The 24010-nt window shown below is 39.2% G+C and overlaps 2 protein-coding genes across 2 annotated transcripts in view; both read right to left on the bottom strand.

The window, feature by feature from the left end:
• Nucleotides 1-4989, bottom strand: part of LOC106611278 (stAR-related lipid transfer protein 9) — a 66483-nt gene extending 61494 nt beyond the window's left edge. The window contains exon 1 of the mRNA XM_014211316.2: nt 4753-4989. Coding sequence (XP_014066791.1) covers nt 4753-4799 — 47 coding nt within the window. The 5' untranslated portion in view covers nt 4800-4989. The remainder of the gene's footprint in view (nt 1-4752) is intronic.
• Nucleotides 4990-21866: 16877 nt separating this feature from the next.
• The window catches only part of LOC106611279 (tau-tubulin kinase 2), a 52307-nt gene continuing 50163 nt past the window's right edge, over nt 21867-24010 (bottom strand). Inside the window, 2 exon segments of the mRNA XM_014211317.2 lie at nt 21867-23129; nt 23397-24009. Coding sequence (XP_014066792.2) covers nt 22631-23129; nt 23397-24009 — 1112 coding nt within the window. The 3' untranslated portion in view covers nt 21867-22630.

Here is a 24010-nt window from a genome sequence, read left to right on the forward strand (position 1 = left end):
TACTATTCTGTATAGCTTGACCTATATTACTATACCATATAGCTAGACTTATATTACTATATACCATATAGCTAGAACTATCTTACTATACCATAAAGCTAGACCTATATTACTATACTGTACATCTAGACCTATAATACTATACTATATAGCTAGACCTATATTACTATACCATATAGCTAGACCTATATTACTATACCATATAGCTAGACTTATATTACTATATACCATATAGCTAGACCTATATTACTATACCATATAGCTAGCCCTATACTATACTGCTAGACCAATATTACTATACCATATAGCTAGACCTATATTACTACACCATATAGCTAGACCTATATTACTATACCATATAGCTAGAACTATATTACTATACCATATAGCTAGACCTATATTACTATACCATATAGCTAGACCTATATTACTATTCCGTATAGCTTGACCTATATTAGTATACCATATAGCTAGAACTATCTTACTATACCATAAAGCTAGACCTATATTACTATACTGTACATCTAGACCTATAATACTATACTATATAGCTAGACCTATATTACTATACCATATAGCTAGACTTATATTACTATATACCATATAGCTAGAACTATATTACTATACCATAAAGCTAGACCTATATTACTATACTGTACATCTAGACCTATAATACTATACCATATAGCTAGACCTATATTACTATACTGTATAGCTTGACCTATATTACTATACTATATAGCTAGACTTATATTACTATACTGTATAGCTTGACCTATATTACAATACCATATATCTAGACCTATATTACTATATACCATATAGCTAGAACTATCTTACTATACCATAAAGCTAGACCTATATTACTATACTGTACATCTAGACCTATAATACTATACTATATAGCTAGACCTATATTACTATACCATATAGCTAGACTTATATTACTATATACCATATAGCTAGACCTATATTACTATTCCGTATAGCTTGACCTATATTACTATACCATATAGCTAGAACTATCTTACTATACCATAAAGCTAGACCTATATTACTATACTGTACATCTAGACCTATAATACTATACTATATAGCTAGACCTATATTACTATACCATATAGCTAGACTTATATTACTATATACCATATAGCTAGAACTATATTACTATACCATAAAGCTAGACCTATATTACTATACTGTACATCTAGACCTATAATACTATACCATATAGCTAGACCTATATTACTATACTGTATAGCTTGACCTATATTACTATACTATATAGCTAGACTTATATTACTATACTGTATAGCTTGACCTATATTACAATACCATATATCTAGACCTATATTACTATATACCATATAGCTAGAACTATCTTACTATACCATAAATCTAGACCTATATTACTATACTGTACATCTAGACCTATAATACTATACTATATAGCTAGACCTATATTACTATACCATATAGCTAGACTTATATTACTATATACCATATAGCTAGAACTATTTTACTATACCATAAAGCTAGACCTATATTACTATACTGTACATCTAGACCTATAATACTATACTATATAGCTAGACCTATATTACTATACTGTATAGCTTGACCTATATTACTATACTATATAGCTAGACTTATATTACTATAGTGTATAGCTTGACCTATATTACAATACCATATATCTAGACCTATATTACTATACCATATAGCTATACCTATATTACTATACTGTATAGCTTGACCTATATTACTATACCATATTGCTAGACCTATATTACTATACCATGTAGCTAGACCTATATTACTATACCATATAGCTAGACCTATATTACTATACCATATAGCTAGAACTATATTACTACACCGTATAGCTAGACCTATATTACTATACCATATAGCTAAAGCTATATTACTATACTATATAGCTAGACCTATATTACTATACCATATAGCTCGACCTATATTACTATACTATACAGCTAGACCTATATTACTATGCCATATAGCTAGACCTATATTGCTATACCATGTAGCTAGACCTATATTACTATACCATATATATTACTATACCATATAGCTAGACCTATATTACTATACCATATATATTTCTATACTATATAGCTAGACCTATATTACTATACCATATAGCTAGGACTATATTACTATACCATATAGCTAGACCTATATCACTATACCATACATATTACTGTACAATATAGCTAGACCTATATTACTATACCATATATATTACTATACCATATAATTAGACCTATATTACTATACCATATAGCTAGACCTATATTACAATACTTTATAGCTAGACCTATATTACTATACCATATAGCTAGACCTATATTACTATACTATATTGCTAGACCTATATTACTATACCATATAGCTAGCCCTATACTATACTGCTAGACCAATATTACTATACCATATAGCTAGACCTAATTTACTACACCATATAGCTAGACCTATATTACTATACCATATAGCTAGACCTATATTACTATACCATATAGCTAGAACTATATTACTATACCATATAGCTAGACCTATATTACTATTCTGTATAGCTTGACCTATATTACTATACCATATAGCTAGACTTATATTACTATATACCATATAGCTAGAACTATCTTACTATACCATAAAGCTAGACCTATATTACTATACTGTACATCTAGACCTATAATACTATACTATATAGCTAGACCTATATTACTATACCATATAGCTAGACCTATATTACTATACCATATAGCTAGACTTATATTACTATATACCATATAGCTAGACCTATATTACTATACCATATAGCTAGCCCTATAATATACTGCTAGACCAATATTACTATACCATATAGCTAGACCTATATTACTACACCATATAGCTAGACCTATATTACTATACCATATAGCTAGAACTATATTACTATACCATATAGCTAGACCTATATTACTATTCTGTATAGCTTGACCTATATTACTATACCATATAGCTAGACTTATATTACTATATACCATATAGCTAGAACTATATTACTATACCATAAAGCTAGACCTATATTACTATACTGTACATCTAGACCTATAATACTATATAGCTAGACCTATATTACTATACCATATAGCTAGACTTATATTACTATATACCATATAGCTAGAACTATATTACTATACCATAAAGCTAGACCTATATTACTATACTGTACATCTAGACCTATAATACTATACTATATAGCTAGACCTATATTACTATACCATATAGCTAGACTTATATTACTATATACCATATAGCTAGAACTATATTACTATACCATAAAGCTAGACCTATATTACTATACTGTACATCTAGACCTATAATACTATACTATATAGCTAGACCTATATTACTATACCATATAGCTAGACTTATATTACTATATACCATATAGCTAGAACTATATTACTATACCATAAAGCTAGACCTATATTACTATACTGTACATCTAGACCTATAATACTATACTATATAGCTAGACCTATATTACTATACTGTATAGCTTGACCTATATTACTATACTATATAGCTAGACTTATATTACTATACTGTATAGCTTGACCTATATTACAATACCATATATCTAGACCTATATTACTATACCATATAGCTATACCTATATTACTATACTGTATAGCTTGACCTATATTACTATACCATATTGCTAGACCTATATTACTATACCATGTAGCTAGACCTATATTACTATACCATATAGCTAGACCTATATTACTATACCATATAGCTAGAACTATATTACTACACCGTATACCTAGACCTATATTACTATACCATATAGCTAAAGCTATATTACTATACTATATAGCTAGACCTATATTACTATACCATATAGCTCGACCTATATTACTATACTATACAGCTAGACCTATATTACTATGCCATATAGCTAGACCTATATTGCTATACCATGTAGCTAGACCTATATTACTATACCATATATATTACTATACCATATAGCTAGACCTATATTACTATACCATATATATTACTATACCATATAGCTAGACCTATATTACTATACCATATAGCTAGACCTATATTGCTATACCATGTAGCTAGACCTATATTACTATACCATATATATTACTATACCATATAGCTAGACCTATATTACTATACCATATATATTACTATACCATATAGATAGACCTATATTACTATACCATATAGCTAGACCTATATTGCTATACCATGTAGCTAGACCTATATTACTATACCATATATATATTACTATACCATATAGCTAGACCTATATTACTATACCATATATATTACTATACCATATAGCTAGACCTATATTACTATACCTATATTACTATACCATATAGCTAGACCTATATTACTATACTATATAGCTAGACCTATAATACTATACCATATAGCTAGACATATATTACTATACTATATAGCTAGACCTATATTACTATACCATATAGCTAGACCTATATTACTATGCCATATAGCTAGACCTATAATACTATACCATATAGCTAGATCTATATTACTATACCATATAGCTAGAGCTATATTACTATACAATATAGCTAGACCTATATTACTATACCGTATAGCTTGATCTATATTACTATACCATATAGCTAGACCTATATATTACTGTACCATATAGCTAGACCTACATTACTATACCGTATAGCTAGATTTACCAACCTTGCGTTGAGAGGGCGAACTCGAATCGCGACTTTCACGTTTGCCATAGTTCCTTACTTGGTAAAGGTCATTCGTCAGGATTTAAAACCTCCACATTTAAAACATTCACCCGATGAAACGGGAAAATGTGTCTTAATCGCCGGCCATTCAAGCCATTTCTCCCGGTAAAGAGCCCGCTCAACGGACCGTTGGACAACACTGAACAAAACTGCCTGCTGGACTGGAGTCACTACAAATAGACCTGAGTGAGGCGGAGCAGAGGATGCTTTCCTTGCCATTAGAATACATGTTGGGGCATCTGAGATTTCGTAAATGGTTGCAATCGCTCATGAAAATGTGTTCATGCCATAGTTCATGCAAATACAGTTGGCCTACAGAGACATACAGTTTGACAAATATGACAATGAAAAATTGAGTCCCCTGCCCCCAAATAGTCTTCATTAAACGGCATAGGCCAACTCAGAACACTTTCCATGTTTTTGCTCTAAATAATATATATTTATTGTATTTCAATATGTGACATGCAACATAAAAAATGTAAAGTTGAAAAGCAGCAGACAATCATAATACTTGAAGTCCAACATGAACAAAACGTTTTATCACAAATGCACAGAAAGCATCCATGAAAGCAATCACCAGTTAAGGTCAAAGGCATTGTACTCTCACACAGTGAAACATGGACAGTATAGCAGGAGGGAAAGAATTTCAGATATGACACTATTACCTGTTTGAGTTTTGTGAACATAAATGGATTCCTCCACCCAATCCCAAATCAACAACACCAAAAGGTAGAATTAGGGATTTTGGCTTATTTTTTCAGAGGATTTGGTTTTCTTTGTGTTTTTTTCTGTAAATGTTTTATTAGTGTTGGCCCATCAAGTATGTCATTATACCTTTATTGATAATGCAACCCTCACCTTCAATCAGAATGCAAAGTCAACCTCCATGGTAAACCCTGGTTTGTGGCACCACCGATCCTGATCAGGAGGACTTTCTGGTTCCCTATGCAACTCTAGACAGGACAATAAGGGCTGTGCCAGCCAGCCACATTGCAGGGACATAACGTTTCCTGTCTCAGGAATCTGGAATCCCAACAGGGTCTGGTCAGAGTACATTAGTTCAGCTACACCTGTTACTGTCAGCCTTTCACTCAAAAGACTGGGCATTGTTGGCCAACAGAAACACTTTTTGTCCGTTGCCTGTCTGTGAGGTCAGTTGGCTCCCCCTATGGGTTGCAGTGATACCTGCAGGATGTCCATGTGGTTGTAGAACTCAGGCATTGATAAAGAATAGGAGGAGGAGGAGGTGTGGGTAGAAGAAGACTGTAACAGAGGCATAGAGGAGGAGTGGGGATAGACTCCTGCTGAATCTTCTCAATGAACTCTGTTAGCCAGGGTAACTGTGACCACTTCCTCCTCTGCCAGAATCTCCCTCTCTACCAGCTGTCTGATCAGGAACAGGAAGTTGTTCCACTGCAAAGAAGCACATGACAAAGAACATGGATGGATCTGATCTGGGGGAAACCACTGGTAATAGTTATATTGCTTTGGTAATATACTGGTAATACCCTTGTAATAGTTATATTGTTATGGTAAAATACTGGTAATACTGTTATATTGGAATGGTAAAATACTGGTAATAACATTATATTGTTATGGTAATATACTGGTTATACTGATATATTGTTATGGTAATATACTTGTAATATCCTGGTAATAATGTTATATTGGTATGTTAAAATACTGGTAATAGTTGTATTGTTATGGTAATATACAGGTCATATCCTGGTAATAATGTTATATTGGTATGGTAATATACTGGTAATAGTTGTATTGTTATGGTAATATACAGGTAATATCCTGGTAATAATGTTATATTGGTATGATAATATACTGGTAATAGTTGTATTGTTATGGTAATATACTGGTAATAGTTGTATTGTTATGGTAATATACAGGTAATATCCTGGTAATAATGTTATATTGGTATGATAATATACTGGTAATACCATTATATACTGGTTATACTGATATATTGTTATGGTAATATACTTGTAATATCCTGGTAATAATGTTATATTGGTATGGTAATATACTGGTAATAGTTGTATTGTTATGGTAATATACAGGTAATATCCTGGTAATAATGTTATATTGGTATGGTAATATACTGGTAATAGTTATATTGTTATGGTAATACTGGTAACATACTGCTTGTATACTGGTAGAATATTAAGCCACGGACATGTTCAAAAGGTAAATGAGGCTTACTTCCGAGCCACTGGCCCCGAGGACAGCAGTGAGTGTGATCTCAATGAAGAACAAGAGGAGGGGTTCTGAAGAGCAACAGTCTCCTCCCCACAAGACCACCAGCTGATCCAGCAGGGCTTGGATTGTCACTGGGGGCTGTACAGCACCCGAACCGGGAGGCTCTGGACTCCTGCACTACTCCTGGGACCACACCACAGGCAGGTCCCCTGACATCACCCCCCACACCCAACCACCATAATAACCATCATCACCCTAATAACCATCCTTACCACCATAATAACAATCATCATCACCACCATAATAACCATCATCACCATAATAACCATCATCATCACCACCATAAAAACCATCATCGCCATAATAACATCATCATTACCAACATAATAACTATCATCATCACCACCATAATAACCATCATCACCATAATAACATCATCATTACCACCATAATAACTATCATCATCACCACCATAATAACCATCATCACCATAATAACATCATCATTACCAACATAATAACTATCATCATCACCACCATAATAACCATCATCACCATAATAACATCATCATTACCAACATAATAACTATCATCATCACCACCATAATAACCATCATCACCATAATAACATCATCATTACCACCATAATAACAATCATCATCACCACCATAATAACCATCATCACCATAATAACCATCATCACCATAATAACCATCATCATCACCACCATAAAAACCATCATCGCCATAATAACATCATCATTACCAACATAATAACTATCATCATCACCACCATAATAACCATCATCACCATAATAACATCATCATTACCAACATAATAACTATCATCATCACCACCATAATAACCATCATCACCATAATAACCATCATCATTACCACCATAATAACTACCATCATCACCACCATAATAACCATCATCACCATAATAACCATCATCAACACCATAATAACCATCATCACCATAATAACCATCATCATTACCACCATAATAACCATCATCATCACCACCATAATAACCATCATCACCATAATAACCATCATCACCATAATAACCATCATCATCACCACCATAATAACCATCATCACCATAATAACCATTATCACCATAATAACCATCATCATCACCACCATAATAACCATCATCTGCATAATAACCATCATCATCACCACCATAATAATCATCATCATCACCACCATAATAACCATCACCACCATAATAACCATCATCACCATGATAACCATCATCATCACCACCATAATAACCATCATCATCATAATAACCATCACCACCATAATAATCATCATCCGCATAATAACCATCATCACCATAATAACCATCATCACCATAATAACCATCATCCCCATAATAACCATCACCACCATAATAACCATCATCCCCATAATAACCATCATCACCATAATAACCATAATCCGCATAATAACCATTATCATCACCACCATAATAACCATCATCACCATAATAACCATCATCCGCATAATAACCATCATCCCCATAATAACCATCACCACCATAATAACCATCATCCCCATAATAACCATCATCACCATAATAACCATAATCCGCATAATAACCATTATCATCACCACCATAATAACCATCATCACCATAATAACCATCATCCGCATAATAACCATTATCATCACCACCATAATAACCATCATCACAGCTCCACAGTGAATGGGCTTGGCTCCCAAGTGGGTGGGTCTATGTCCACCCAGGACCACCTTTGGCTGCGCCCCTGCCCAGTCTTGTGAAATCCATAGGGCATCATCTATTTATTTGAATTGACCAATTTCCTTATATGAAACAATTCATTGAAATTATTGCATGTTGCGTTTTTGTTCAGTATATATCTTGATATATTTTGTATTTTTTTTTCTAAATACGCGTTGTTGCACAATTAAAAGGTCAATACACTGCATTTCAAACTGTCAGGAATAATGTCATGAATTCAGGGCTTGTAAAATTATACCGAGGTTAAATATAAGCCTTCCACAACCATAAGACCCACTAACAATTTTATCAAAATAGTTTAACGCGCTTTATTTTGCACTAATCATTGATGTGGCTTTCATGTCTGTTGATGAAAATGCCTTTTTTGTTACAAATGTAACCAGAACCATTAACAATGCACATCCACTAATAATGACCAACTTGTTGTAGCAGGCATTGTAGAACATTAACACAGATCTCATCAACAATCTCTGAAGCACAAGCCCACGTGCTAGTGAGTAGCCAGCTAACTTTGATCTATTTGTTTGCTAACAAGGTAGGACAGTTTAACTGTTATGAACACACCCTCCTGTCCGTCTCCAACTGTTTGAACAACAGCCTGTTCACAATTAAATGAATTTGATATATCGCCCAGCCCTAATAGAAACTATTAAAAGCCATCTATAAAAAGCTGAGACTCACGTTTTCCCTATAACGCTCACAAGCTACACAAGAGTCGTTAGTAGGTAAGGGGTTATTCTACATAGATCATAGGAAATCCCAGGACATAGTGTCTATAATACTGTAAGGACTTATTCTACATAGATCATAGGAAATCTCAGGTCATAGTGTCTATAATACTGTAAGGGGTTATTCTACATAGATCATAGGAAATCCCAGGACATAGTGTCTATTATACTGTAAGGGGTTATTCTACATAGATCATAGGAAATCCCAGGACATAGTGTCTATAATACTGTAAGGGGTTATTCTACATAGATCATAGGAAATCCCAGGACATAGTGTCTATTATACTGTAAGGACTTATTCTACATAGATCATAGGAAATCCCAGGTCATAGTGTCTATAATACTGTAAGGGGTTATTCTACATAGATCATAGGAAATCCCAGGACATAGTGTCTATAATACTGTAAGGGGTTATTCTACATAGATCATAGGAAATCCCAGGACATAGTGTCTATAATACTATAAGGGGTTATTCTACATAGATCATAGGAAATCCCAGGACATAGTGTCTATAATACTGTAAGGGGTTATTCTACATAGATAATAGGAAATCCCAGGACATAGTGTCTATAATACTGTAAGGACTTATTCTACATAGATCATAGGAAATCCCAGGTCATAGTGTCTATAATACTGTAAGGGATTATTCTACATAGATAATAGGAAATCCCAGGACATAGTGTCTATAATACTGTAAGTAATAAACTCACATAGTTGCTGTCACAACCTCTAAACTCCACACAGTTGTCCCTAACAAGTTGGATATTCATTTCCCAGTGAGCAAACAATTTCTTTACTTCTAGCATTCATATAAATAAATTATCAGGTTTTTTGCTTTGGCTGACATTTTTTAAATTGACATTTTTCAATAGAACTCATCATTGCAACTGTTTATGTCAAATAGTTTTGTGTTCTACTTGTAGCCCTGGTTGTCCTGAAAATAACATGGTAAAACACTTCAATGTGAGGCTAAATATAAGGGCTGGACATGCAGATAAATGAACGTCAGATAAATAAAAATAAGATTTTTGCTAGGGTCTCAGGACTGATGGGGTTTATTTTAGCAGGTTCTCACATTGATTCAAACTACCTATTTTTCAAGGGAGAACTAGCCAAGAGCGCAGCTGCAGTAAAACATATACAAACACATTATATAGAGCAGCATTATCATAGGATTCAAGTCTTAAACATTCAGTATCATTTGATAATAAAGAAGTTAGGGGGAACTCACTCAAACTGATTCAGCAGCCCCCTGACAGAGAAGTAGACACAGCTGTGCATATTTCTGTAGTAACCTCTTTCCAGGACATCTGCATAGATCAAATATAACTCAAAGGGGTCAGCAAAGTCCTATTTCCACCAATAAAACATTATATAAATTGACCTAAAAGAGATAGAGTATTACACAATACCTACACAAATAAAGCACTTAAAATCTATCTTACCAAAAGTAGAATTCCAAAAGCACAAAAACATATCTGTGACAATCCCAAGACTAACCCCCCCCCCCAATTCTGTCACCCCCTACAGGTCATGCAGGTGCAGTAGAGGTCATTCAGAAGGTCCAATTCAGAGGTCAAGGTGACTTTGGTGGGGTCAGGACAGAACCCCTGACACCCCTGTGTCAGGGGTCATTTTGGAGCCCCCCCCCCCAGTTTACAGGGCACAGACTAAGACAACTCCTGGATAAAAAATTACTTTCAATTGAGATTTTCCATGGAGCATGAATTTAGTCCAGGACAAAGCTTACTCCATGTCTGGGAAACCTGTCCTAGAAGAAGTAAAACATAGTCTGGATAAAATAAAAAAGCAGCGAGTGTTATAATGGTGACTGGGCCTCCTTGAAACCTTTGACTGCAGTGGCCTAAATCAGGATCACACAGGGTGTTTCTTGTTAGTCTTAAACAAATCTACTTTGAAACAAATGTGCCCACCTCACACACATGGCTATGGGCTTAAAAAAGAAGACACCTGTACCATGTCAGATATAGAGTTGAAATCTATTACATTTTAAGTTTGCATCCCAATATTACACTTTATATACATCACAGAAGACTGAAATTTAACAAAAGTGTTTTTACATAGAAACACCGGATTTTTGTAGTAAAAAAAGAAGACAAAAAATAATGAAGAGTATTAATAACATTCCAGTTGTGAGGCCAAAGTGAGCACTTTTGGATTATTGACTGCAGGAAACGTTCTCATAGGTGGGAAGTCTTCCAGGTTGATGTAGTTGAGCTCGAACAGCGTTGTTGTCTGAGCCAATGAAGGTGACACGGTTGGGTCCCCCATCTTATTACCTCCTCCTTCCCACCACCATCGGATCTCCCTGGACCTCCTTCTCAGTCTGGAACCCACCACCCTGCCTCCCCTGCCCTCCCCTCCTCATCTCGGCGCTCCTCCTGCGGCTGCTGATGGACCCCCGGTCTGGTGGGGTTGGTGCTGAAGCTCTGGAGGGGACAGCATGAAATTCCCCAGACTTGCTCTCTGAGCAGAGTAGTGCTCTGAGGGAGTGGCCCTGGAGGTGGAGGCTGGAGCTTGTCTCCAGGCTGAACTGAAGGAGGGACTACTGAGAGCACTGACCCCACTTAGGCTGATGCCACTCAGGCAGTGTGACCTAGAAGGTGGGTGGGTAGTATCTCACTCAGCCCCAGAGGACAGGGAGGGAGCAGGGGAGAACAGCTGGACACGGCTTGCCCTACGAGGACCGGTCCCATGCCTGGTCAATCTGCAGCCCCTCCTGCGCTCACTGGAGAAGCCTGGCCCCTGCTGAGAGGGCTGGGATACCTTGGGGTGGCTGGGGGTCTTTGCGGATGTGGCAGGGCTATGGGTGAGTTCAGAGCAGCTCTGCTCACGCAGGAAGTTGGGCAGGAAAGGAACAAACTCCTGCCTTTCAATCTTCAGTAACTTAGGCCATGCCAAAGTGTCACTGCCCTGTTGTGCCAGATAACAGTATGATAAATGTATGAGAACATGCATGCACACAACAAGCAAGTACTCAAGTGATTCAAGTTGTAAACATCTCAAGAATATCTAACTACATGATGTTAGCTAATAACTAGTTAGCCATGACTTGAAGTGGACATCGTTAGCTAGCAAGCAGCAAACGTTGACAGCTGTCTAGCTGGGCTTGACAATGTCGAGGCAGTAATTTCCTTTCCTTAAAGAAATTGCTTTGATGATGACCTGATTTGCAGCATTCTGAAGTTGATAGGACAACTAGCGAGTTATCAGCTGACTGGCTAGCAAGCTGCCTCTAGTAGCTGCCTGCTTGGACTTGGGGCCGGTGTTGTGCCGAAAATCTCCCCTCTGCCAGAATTATCTCCTCCTTCGCATTCTTCATTGCTGTGACTTGCTTGCTTGTTGAGATTTCTGCTCTTCACGCCGTTGTCAGTTTAGCCTACACTTCACTGATCTTAGTAGCAGAAAAATTTGGTCTGCGGTTTTCGGTTTGGCTATTTGTTTCAAGTGTATGTGACAGTTCTAGCTTGTATGGCGCCCTGGGTGAAATGGACCAAAAAGAGACAATAGAAAAACTGTCAATGACAATGTGAGAAAATTATGGTAACTAGTCTGGCCTTAATTCAGGTTAATAATTTTTTTTTTATGTAAACCAGGGCGGGATCAGCCAACGACGGCTTCCCGCATGCGCGATTCATTTGCAGTCTGGACGTGGAGGGGTGAACATCTCCTGCTCTGACTGCAGCTGGGAGGGACTGCTGTGCGAGGACTGGGCCACCTGTGAGTGCTTTGGGACAGGGGTGGGGCCCACGGCAGCACCCGCTGCTTGTTGAGAAGAGTAAAAACGATACCTACTTTCAGGTCAGTCTCCAAAAGTCTCCAATAACACCAGAAAAAGTCGCTAGATTTGTTGCTTGTCGCTTTTTTGAAAATGTGTTGCTAGAGGGGTCTGAATACTCGCTAAAATATAGTGACAAAGTCGCTAAGTTGGCAACACTGTGCCCATGTCGCCCGTACCTAAATCCGCTAGTGATTTGTATTAGTCTATAAATAAATCTCTTTGCCAAAATTTGTCATCTCTCCCATGACTTATTCGACTAGTATTTTTGAAAGTGTAAGGATAATAATTCAGCCATAGTTGTTCTGAAAAGTTTATTGCTTGCCAACATTTTACTCCCTCCTCTATGTTTAATATAACACACATACATTCATTATTAATTTCGGTTGCCTATCCTGACGTGAAGTTTGTTCTATAGAAAGTATTTGACTGATGTGTGCCACAGAAAGTATTTGACTCTAGCCACAAAATTAAGGAAATTAGAAAGGGGGGAGATTCTGGCAGGGGGGAGATTTTCGGCACATCACCGGACCTGAATAGAGCAGGTGCGCGAATATTGCTAGAGCTATCGGGGATCTTTGGGACGTCCCTACCCTAAACTTCACCATAAGGAAACATGTTTTTTTATTAACCCATAACCCTTACCTAACCTTAACCTTTAAAATGTCAATTTCAATGGGGTGATGTCAGAGTTGGAATGTCCCTGATCCAGTTGACTTTCACAAAGTTGGCGCATTGCACTGGGGCGCACTCCAAAAACAGGACGAAGGTGCGCTCAGAATAGTACTGTAGGCCTAGTCAGATTGCTTTCTATGGCTGAGAATTCAAACATTTTAGTGTAAACAGAACTGAGAAAAAAGAAGGAACCCGCACACTGCTCTTGATAGCATCACTGCTTTAATAAAGCTCTGACGAAAGCCGTGAGGTCGATACATAAAGCTCTGACGAAAGCCGTGAGGTCGAGCCATAAAGCTCTGACGAAAGCCGTGAGGTCGATACGTAAAGCTCTGACGAAGGCCGTGAGGTCGATACATAAAGCTCTGACGAAGGCCGTGAGGTCGATACATAAAGCTCTGACGAAAGCCGTGAGGTCGATACATAAAGCTCTGACGAAAGTCGTGAGATCGATACATAAAGCTCTGACGAAAGCCGTGAGGTCGATACATAAAGCTCTGACGAAAGCCGTGAGGTCGATACATAAAGCTCTGACGAAGGCCGTGAGGTCGATACATAAAGCTCTGACGAAAGCCGTGAGGTCGATACATAAAGCTCTGACGAAAGTCGTGAGATCGATACATAAAGCTCTGACGAAAGCCGTGAGGTCGATACATAAAGTTCTGACTGAAGGCCGTGAGATCGATACATAAAGCTCTGACGAAAGCCGTGAGGTCGATACATAAAGCTCTGACGAAAGCCGTGAGGTCGATACATAAAGCTCTGACGAAGGCCGTGAGGTTGATATGTAAAGCTCTGACGAAGGCTGTGAGGTCGATACGTAAAGCTCTGACGAAGGCCGTGAGGTTGATACGTAAAGCTCTGACGAAGGCCGTGAGGTTGATATGTAAAGCTCTGACGAAGGCCGTGAGGTCGATACGTAAAGCTCTGACGAAGGCCGTGAGGTCGATATGTAAAGCTTATTAAAGAGCAGTCATACTATCAAGAGCAGTGTGCAGGTTCCTTATTTTTTCTCATTTTATTCAACTGTTACCATGACACTGCAAAAAAAGATAGCTCAGACATGCGAGTGCCTTTTGAATTTTGAGTGTAAACAGAACTCAAATCAAACCTGTTCAAATATCATCTACTTGTCACTAGACCACTTCTCAAATAAAATAAATAAGTCAAGTGTATTATTTTCTACATGCTGAATGAGTAGTTTATTTACAACCAGTTTATAAAAATAAAATACAAAATAATTTTAAATGAACTGAAAAAAAACACTGTACAAGGCATTGATATGGTATGAATGATAAAATAAACATAAATAATTACAGTTATGTACAATGTAGATCTTCCCCTTGTTACAGTCTTTCCTTCTGACAGTACACATATTTCTAAACCGTTGCAACACAGGACTAAAACGTGAACCATTTCAAGAAATATCTAAAACTGAAGTCACACAGGCAACGATGAGCATCCATATACCCAATATATCAATTTGTTGTTGTTTGTTGTTGTTGTTTTTAGATGTTTAGCCTATTGTGCCAAAAACTTGTAACAACACAGTATCTGTGGCCTGGCCATGACTGAGTACAATCATTGGAGCACAGATACAGGCATGCGATGACAGCTTTGTGACACCTTTACAATCACACCACCATGTCACAAGTGACAAATCATAATCTCAATCAGGAAAATAACAATATGCCACTTTGTTTGTGCAATAATAACAATAAAATACAAATATGATTAATGGATTGATTATTGGCATCACTGTTTATTCCTTTAGCTCTTCGCCTTTACTGAAGCCTTTACTGAAGCAATATGTTATGGTTCATCAAGATGATCTTTGAAATGAATACTTTTCACTTTTTACAGTTATATATTAAAAAGTTGCAGTTAGTTAGCTTATGGAAGTACCGAATATAGCCTAGAATTTAAAAGATATCGCAATACTGCTTGGTGTAGTACTATATGGATGTTTACATCACAATCTCTGGATGTAAAAACGGACCTTTATCGTACAACCAAGAGGAATTTAAAACCCTTAGAACACTCAGCCGCGGTTCTGATTCCAGAATCCAGACACAGCTCACTGGTCAAATTGTTACTGACGTTGAAGTCACGCATTCTGTCCAGTTAATGGACAACATGATTGGGCCAAACGAGCCAATAAGAACAGAGCTGCCAACAGAAAGCAAAGCAATCTATCTGACACTAATTTGCTGGGGAAATAGTACCCACAGATCTGTAAAGGCAGAACATACACACACACACTCACCCATGCATAATGACGAGACACACACACACACACACACACACACACACACACACACACACACACACACACACACACACGGCTGCTAATCTGTTTATTATCTTATCCTGATTGCCTAGTCACTTTTACCCCTACCTACATGTACATATTACCTCAGTTACCTCGTACCCCTGCACATTGACTCTGTACTGGTACTCCTTGCATATAGTCTCGTTACTGTTATTTTATTGTGTTACTATTCCCTTTTCTATTTTGCTAATTATTCTTACTTTTTAACTCTGCATTGTTGGGAAAGGGCTCGTAAATAAGCATTTCACAGTAAAGTCTACACCTGTTGTATTCGGCGCATGTGACAAATAACATTTGATTTGAACACACCTGTCAAAGAGGGAAAGGGAGATCCCTATATAGCCTATGGGAGGAACCTGACAGTAGGTTGGGGCTAAGCAGTGGAGTGATCCTCAGCACAGAGTAGACAGACAGACACAGTTCAGTTATCCCTTGCTTTACACACAGCCAGGGGAAGAGAAAAGACATGATTAAGGCGACTGACTGACTGAACACTGTCTGTGTCGGCCTTGCACGCTGCCTACATGTTGCTCTGTGAGAAAGAGGGGGCATTCCAGGCTGCCTACATGTTGCTCTGTGAGAAAGAGGGGGCGTTCCAGGCTGCCTACACATTGCTCTGTGAGACAGAGGGGGCATTCCAGGCTGCCTACATGTTGCTCTGTGAGAAAGAGGGGGCGTTCCAGGCTGCCTACACATTGATCTGTGAGACAGAGGGGGCGTTCCAGGTTGCCTACACTTTGCACAGAGCATCAGATCATTAAGTAATTGATGGGGTTCCTGCAATGTAGATATCTTAGTTCAATCAGATTTGTATCAACCTGTCTGTAATGTAAACGATCTAGAATGCCACCAGACTGTAGGCAGGTACCAATACCATCTACCACAATGGACCAAGTAAAACAATCCACTTGACATACAGCATATCAGTATAGTTCATCTCATACTGCAGAATTACAGTAGATCATTATAGTTCATCTCATACTGCAGAATTACAGTAGATCATTATAGTTCATCTCATACTGCAGAATTACAGTAGATCAGTATAGTTCATCTCATACTGCAGAATTACAGTAGATCATTATAGTTCATCTCATACTGCAGAATTACAGTAGATCAGTATAGTTCATCTCATACTGCAGAATTACAGTAGATCATTATAGTTCATCTCATACTGCAGAATTACAGTAGATCATTATAGTTCATCTCATACTGCAGAATTACAGTAGTTCATTATAGTTCATCTCATACTGCAGAATTACAGTAGATCATTATAGTTCATCTCATACTGCAGAATTACAGTAGATCATTATAGTTTGTCTCATACTGCAGAATTACAGTAGATCATTATAGTTCGTCTCATACTGCAGAATTACAGTAGATCATTATAGTTCATCTCATACTGCAGAATTACAGTAGATCATTATAGTTCATCTCATACTGCAGAATTACAGTAGATCATTATAGTTCATCTCATACTGCAGAATTACAGTAGATCATTATAGTTCATCTCATACTGCAGAATTACAGTAGATCATTATAGTTCATCTCATACTGCAGAATTACAGTAGATTATGGTTGTATGATACAAGTACTTTAGATTAAGGCAATTATTTTCCTCTACACGTTATTCATACTATGCATGTGTCACATCATGATAATAAGCCAATCAGACCATACTATGCATGTGTCACATCATGATAATAAGCCAATCAGACCATACTATGCATGTGTCACATCATGATAATACGCCAATCAGACCATACTCTGCATGTGTCACATCATGATAATAAGCCAATCAGACAGATGTAAAATAAATACAGAAGTTTGTTTTTTAGCAGTATTAATGAGTCAGTACAGTAGTCCTAAGATGTGAACATTGGAGAGCTAGGAAACCAGACCAATGCTGTGGGTCAAGTGGGACGATAAGAGTGAACAAGATCATGAGACAAAAGGGTAAACTAAGCAAATGAAATATTCCAACCAAAATACATGTGGTACTACCCAACAAACATCATTCCCTTTCAGACAATCACAGTGCATTATGGGAACTGGTATGCTGCTTACTTCACTGATTGGTTGATTGTTTTTCTCTTTTCTCGGTAGGCAGCGCATGCAAGGCGTAGTAGTGATGGAAGCAGTATTTAGTTATATCACAGTATATTACAAGCAGAGGGGTGGGGAGAGGTAGCCTGTGTATCACTGTTTCTGCTATCATACCACTCCTTGTCATGCCAATGCTTGACAATGACACGGAGTACAATGAGTGGAATGTCAGCACAAAAGTGGTTCTGGATTTCAGGCTAAGGGAGAGGGTGTAGCAGGTAGAACCAAGGTTAGGTGAGGGAGGTTTTTAAATGAGTGTTCATTGAGTCTTTATGAAGTAAAGAAAATGGGGTTGGTTCTCAAACAACACATTACAAAACATGTCATTACAAAGCAAAAACAACATTCTTCTTCGCATGTTTTTTACCCTTTGGAAGTTTGAAACATTGATTTGGTATAGGATATTTATATGACATAAATCAGTGTTTCCCAACTCCAGTCCTCCAGTACCCACAACAGAACACAATTATATTGTAACCCTGGACAAGCACACCTGATTCAACTTGTCAACTAATCATCAAGCCCTCGATGAACTAAATCAGGTATGTTTGTCCGGGGCTACAACCACGTGTGCTGTAGGGGGTACTGGAGGACCGGTGGAGGGAAACTCTGACATAAATAGTATGATATTATTTGACATAAATGTTGGACCTGTCCTAAACTTTATACAAAACAGGATATCTACGTTTTAGTTTAAAACATTTCCTTTCTTTAATATCATAAATAAAAAGTATCTTTCTTCAAATATTGTCTGAATAAATCAAATAAAAACAATAACTTGGCTTCCTTTTCCTTGCAGTGAATAATACTGCTACAATAACATGATGAGGACTGTCTGTCTTTGTAGTGAATAATACTGCTACAATAACATGATGAGGACTGTCTGTCTTTGTAGTGAATAATACTGCTACAATCACATGATGAGGACTGTCTGTCTTTGTAGTGAATAAGACTGCTACAATCACATGATGAGGACTGTCTGTCTTTGTAGTGAATAATACTGCTACAATAACATGATGAGGACTGTCTGTCTTTGTAGTGAATAATACTGCTACAATCACATGATGAGGACTGTCTGTCTTTGTAGTGAATAAGACTGCTACAATCACATGATGAGGACTGTCTGTCTTTGTAGCTGGCACAAATTAGTCTTATTAGGCTCCTTGAATAAAAATGAGAAACATACTTTGCAGTGAAACCAGAAGCTGCTCAAAGCGCCAAGGCAAGGCACACATTATACATGAATGATAATAATAACTTAGTATTCACCACTAATGTAGTAATGAGTACCATAAGTGTTATCAGCAGGCATCCTAATACTCCTCAGCAGGCATCCCAATCACCCCCCCCCATATATTTAAATGAATTGGATGGTTGTAAGCATGGACAAGGTTAGGGAGGGTTGTCATCATATCTCTAACATCATTCATTTCCTATTAAGTCCAGGGCAGAAGGGTAGAGAATTGGGACACAAAGTCAGACTCCATTCTGAAGAGGAGCATACAAAGGGAATCATGGCCCAGTGACTAGTGTTCAATCACACATTTAGTTTGCCATTTAGATTCCCCAGATCAGTCAACACATTAGGCACAAGTACGTGTGTCAGCACACACACGTTTTATATGATTGTATTAAAGGAAGGATCACTTCCTTCTCAAAAGACTGATCACTTCTATCATTGATCAATTGATTGCTTTAAATGCCTTTGAAATAAACGACACTCACTGTACATCTGAAGTCAGAGAGAGAGAGAGAGAGAGAGAGAGAGAGAGAGAGAGAGAGAGAGAGAGAGAGAGGACACATCAATTGATGATGTCATCAATTAGTGTGTACCTGGTGTGACTAGTGTGTCAAGATGTAAATAAATAGCTTCTGTAGATAGTGTACATTTCTCTGGAGCTTCATGGCCATACAGTGAGGGAAAAAAGTATTTGATCCCCTGCTGATTTTGTACGTTTGCCCACTAACAAAGAAATGATCAGTCTATAATTTTAATGGTACGTTTATTTGAACAGTGAGTGACAGAATAACAACAAAAACATCCTGAAAAATGCATGTCAAAAATGTTATAAATTGATTTGCATTTTAATGAGGGAAATAAGTATTTGACCCCCTCTCAATCAGAAAGATTTCTGGCTCCCAGGTGTCTTTTATACAGGTAACGAGCTGAGATTAGGAGCACACTCTTAAAGAGAGTGCTCCTAATCTCAGTTTGTTACCTGTATAAAAGACACCTGTCCACAGAAGCAATCAATCAATCAGATTCCAAACTCTCCACCACAGCCAAGACCAAAGAGCTCTCCAAGGATGTCAGGGACAAGATTGCAGACCTACACAAGGATGGAATGGGCTACAAGACCATCGCCAAGCAGCTTGGTGAGAAGGTGACAACAGTTGGTGCGATTATTCGCAAATGGAAGAAACACATAAGAACTGTCAATCTCCCTCGGCCTGGGGCTCCATGCAAGATCTCACCTCGTGGAGTTGCAATGATCATGAGAACGGTGAGGAATCAGCCCAGAACTACACGGGAGGATCTTGTCAATGATCTCAAGGCAGCTGGGACCATAGTCACCAAGAAAACAATTGGTAACACACTACGCCGTGAAGGACTGAAATCCTGCAGCGCCCACAAGGTCCCCCTGCTCAAGAAAGCACATATACATACCCGTCTGAAGTTTGCCAATGAACATCTGAATGATTCAGAGGACAACTGGGTGAAAGTGTTGTGGTCAGATGAGACCAAAATGGAGCTCTTTGGCATCAACTGAACTCGCTGTGTTTGGAGGAGGAGGAATGCTGCCTATGACCCCAAGAACACCATCCCCACCGTCAAATATGGAGGTGGAAACATTATGCTTTGGGGGTGTTTTTCTGCTAAGGGGACAGGACAACTTCACCGCATCAAAGGGACGATGGACGGGGCCATGTACCGTCAAATCTTGGGAGAGAACCTCCTTCCCTCAGCCAGGGCATTGAAAATGGGTCGTGGATGGGTATTCCAGCATGACAATGACCCAAAACACACGGCCAAGGCAACAAAGGAGTGGCTCAAGAAGAAGCACATTAAGGTCCTGGAGTGGCCTTGCCAGTCTCCAGACCTTAATCCCATAGAAAATCTGTGGAGGGAGCTGAAGGTTCGAGTTGCCAAACGTCAGCCTCGAAACCTTAATGACTTGGAGAAGATCTAGAGAGGAGTGGGACAAAATCCCTCCTGAGATGTGTGCAAACCTGGTGGCCAACTACAAGAAACGTCTGACCTCTGTGATTGCCAACAAGAGTTCTGCCACCAAGTACTAAGTCATGTTTTGCAGAGGGGTCAAATACTTATTTCCCTCATTAAAATGCTAATCATTTTATAAAATTTTTTACGTGTTTTTCTGGATTTTTTTGTTGTTATTCTGTCACTCACTGTTCAAATAAACCTAACATTAAAATTATAGACTGATCATTTCTTTGTCAGTGGGCAAACGTACAAAATCAGCAGGGGATCAAATACTTTTTCCCTCACTGTTAATGTAGACCTGCTTTACCTTGCACTCCCCAGGTCAGTACAGAGGAAATAGAATAGACTGAGTCTATATTAAATTGGTTAGTGATGAATAAATGAGTGGTCATCCTCTGACTGACCTAAGGTATTCTGAATGAGGGCTAAGTGTGTTCACTTCACTGATGATATGAGGGAAAACACCCCACAGGTAAGAACACCAAAATCTCATACACAGCATGATACACATAGATCTTTTTCACATTAGGTATGAACTATTAAAGTGGTCATATGAATTAGTGACTAAACAATGACCAAATGGTAGGAATTAGAGAAGAACGTGTGAAGGATTACAAGTGAAAGAGAGAAAGAGAAACTGACAAGGGAGGAGAGGGGACATTATGTTCAGTATTCTCTGACAGAAGCCTCAGGATCGTTTGGTCTGGATCAACATCCTGATCCCACCCTCTGCTGTGGCAATGACACTGACTCCCAGGCCATACTCATAAAGCATCTCACAATAAGACTACTGATCTAGGATCAGTCTAACCTTTTAGGTCATAATGAATACGATTGTCCATGTAATCTTATTCATTATTACCTAAAAGGCCAAACTGATCCTAGATCAGCAGTCCTACTCTGAGACACTTGAATAAACGGGCCCAGGGGTTTCTATGGGTCAGGCTAGGACCAGGGCCAGAGCAATGACCCACTATCTGCTGCTCAGCTTGCTGGAGCACTTCCTCTCTCTCTCCTCGCGGCTGCAGGTTTTCCACTTGAGGGCGTGGTGGTTGTGGGAACCGGTGCGGGCCTGGCGGCCGCAACAGCTCTCCTGATGGTGGGGGTAGGAGCGCCGGGGAGGAGGGGGGGACCCAGAGAAGCTGGGAGGAGAACAGGAGCGACCAAAACAAACCCCTCTGCCTCGCTCTCCCCCACGGTGTTCGTGGCGAGAGGGGGAGGAGGAGACAGAGCGCTGTAGAGAGGAACAGCTGCGTGGGGAGGCACTGCAGCTCCGGTGGTGATGGTGGTGGGGGGAGCTGGTCAGGCTACACATGCCCATCCGGGAGCCTACAAGCTGGGCTGAGGAGTGGCCGTGGTGGGGGGATCCGCGGGCAGAACCACCACCCTGACCATGGTGCATCAGCTGGGACAGACAGGTCAGGAGGTCTGAGTCGCTTGTGCTGCCCGCTCGGATCCGATAACGCTTCAGTCTTGGGTGGAGGAAGGGGGTGAGGTTTTGGAAAGATGGAGAATGAGTTTAGAACTTTAGATATACCTTTAACATGTAGATGAATGTAATTCAGTTAATGATAGTAGAGGCTCATCTCAGATCTGTTGGTGCTGTCTTGCCAACCCCAAACATTTGCATGACAATGAACATAGGAGTTGGCAAGGCAGCACAAACAGACCCGGAACCAGGTTACCATGATAGGTGAGATAAACCTGTCATTAAAGCTAATCATGAAGAGTCCTATTACCTGCCCTCCGCTGCAAGCCGACTGGGTGGTCTCCCCGGGGGTGGGCGTGGGAGGTACTGTGCAGCTCTCTCCTGCTCTGGGGCCGGGTTAGCAGGGTTAAAGGGGCGTGGGATCTTGCTCTTACGGAACAGGGGGCTGGAAGAGGAGGAGAGGGAGGGGGCGTCATCCCCCTGGCAGTCAGAGCGTGAGCCCAGGAACGACTCATCGGCCTTCTCAGAGCGGTCTGAGGCAGAGGACAGCTGGTCCCCGCGGGGCAGCGAGACCACGACGGGGCCGCGGTGGGAGATAGAGGGAGAGGGGGCTAGGTGGTGGCCTCCTCCCTGGTGGTGGGGGGCTTTCTTCTGGAGCAGCTTCTCCATGGCAGAGCCAGGGGTGGGGAGAAGCTCCAGCAGGACGGGTATACGGCTCAGCCTGCGGGAGGGGTCCTTACGGGGGCTGGGTGGAGGAGAGGGGGTGGTCAGAGCTGGGGTTTGGTCAGTGGTCTCCACCCCATCTCCCCTGTCTGGCTGGGGTTGGTCACTCTCAGGGTCTTTGAGCTCTGGGAAGGCTCCACTGCCACTGCCGTCTCCCTGGCCGTTAGCTGGGGGAGATAGATGGCCGTTTACTAGGCCTAA

Source organism: Salmo salar, chromosome ssa09 (genome assembly GCF_905237065.1).
Source record: "Salmo salar chromosome ssa09, Ssal_v3.1, whole genome shotgun sequence".
Taxonomy (NCBI): domain Eukaryota; kingdom Metazoa; phylum Chordata; class Actinopteri; order Salmoniformes; family Salmonidae; genus Salmo; species Salmo salar.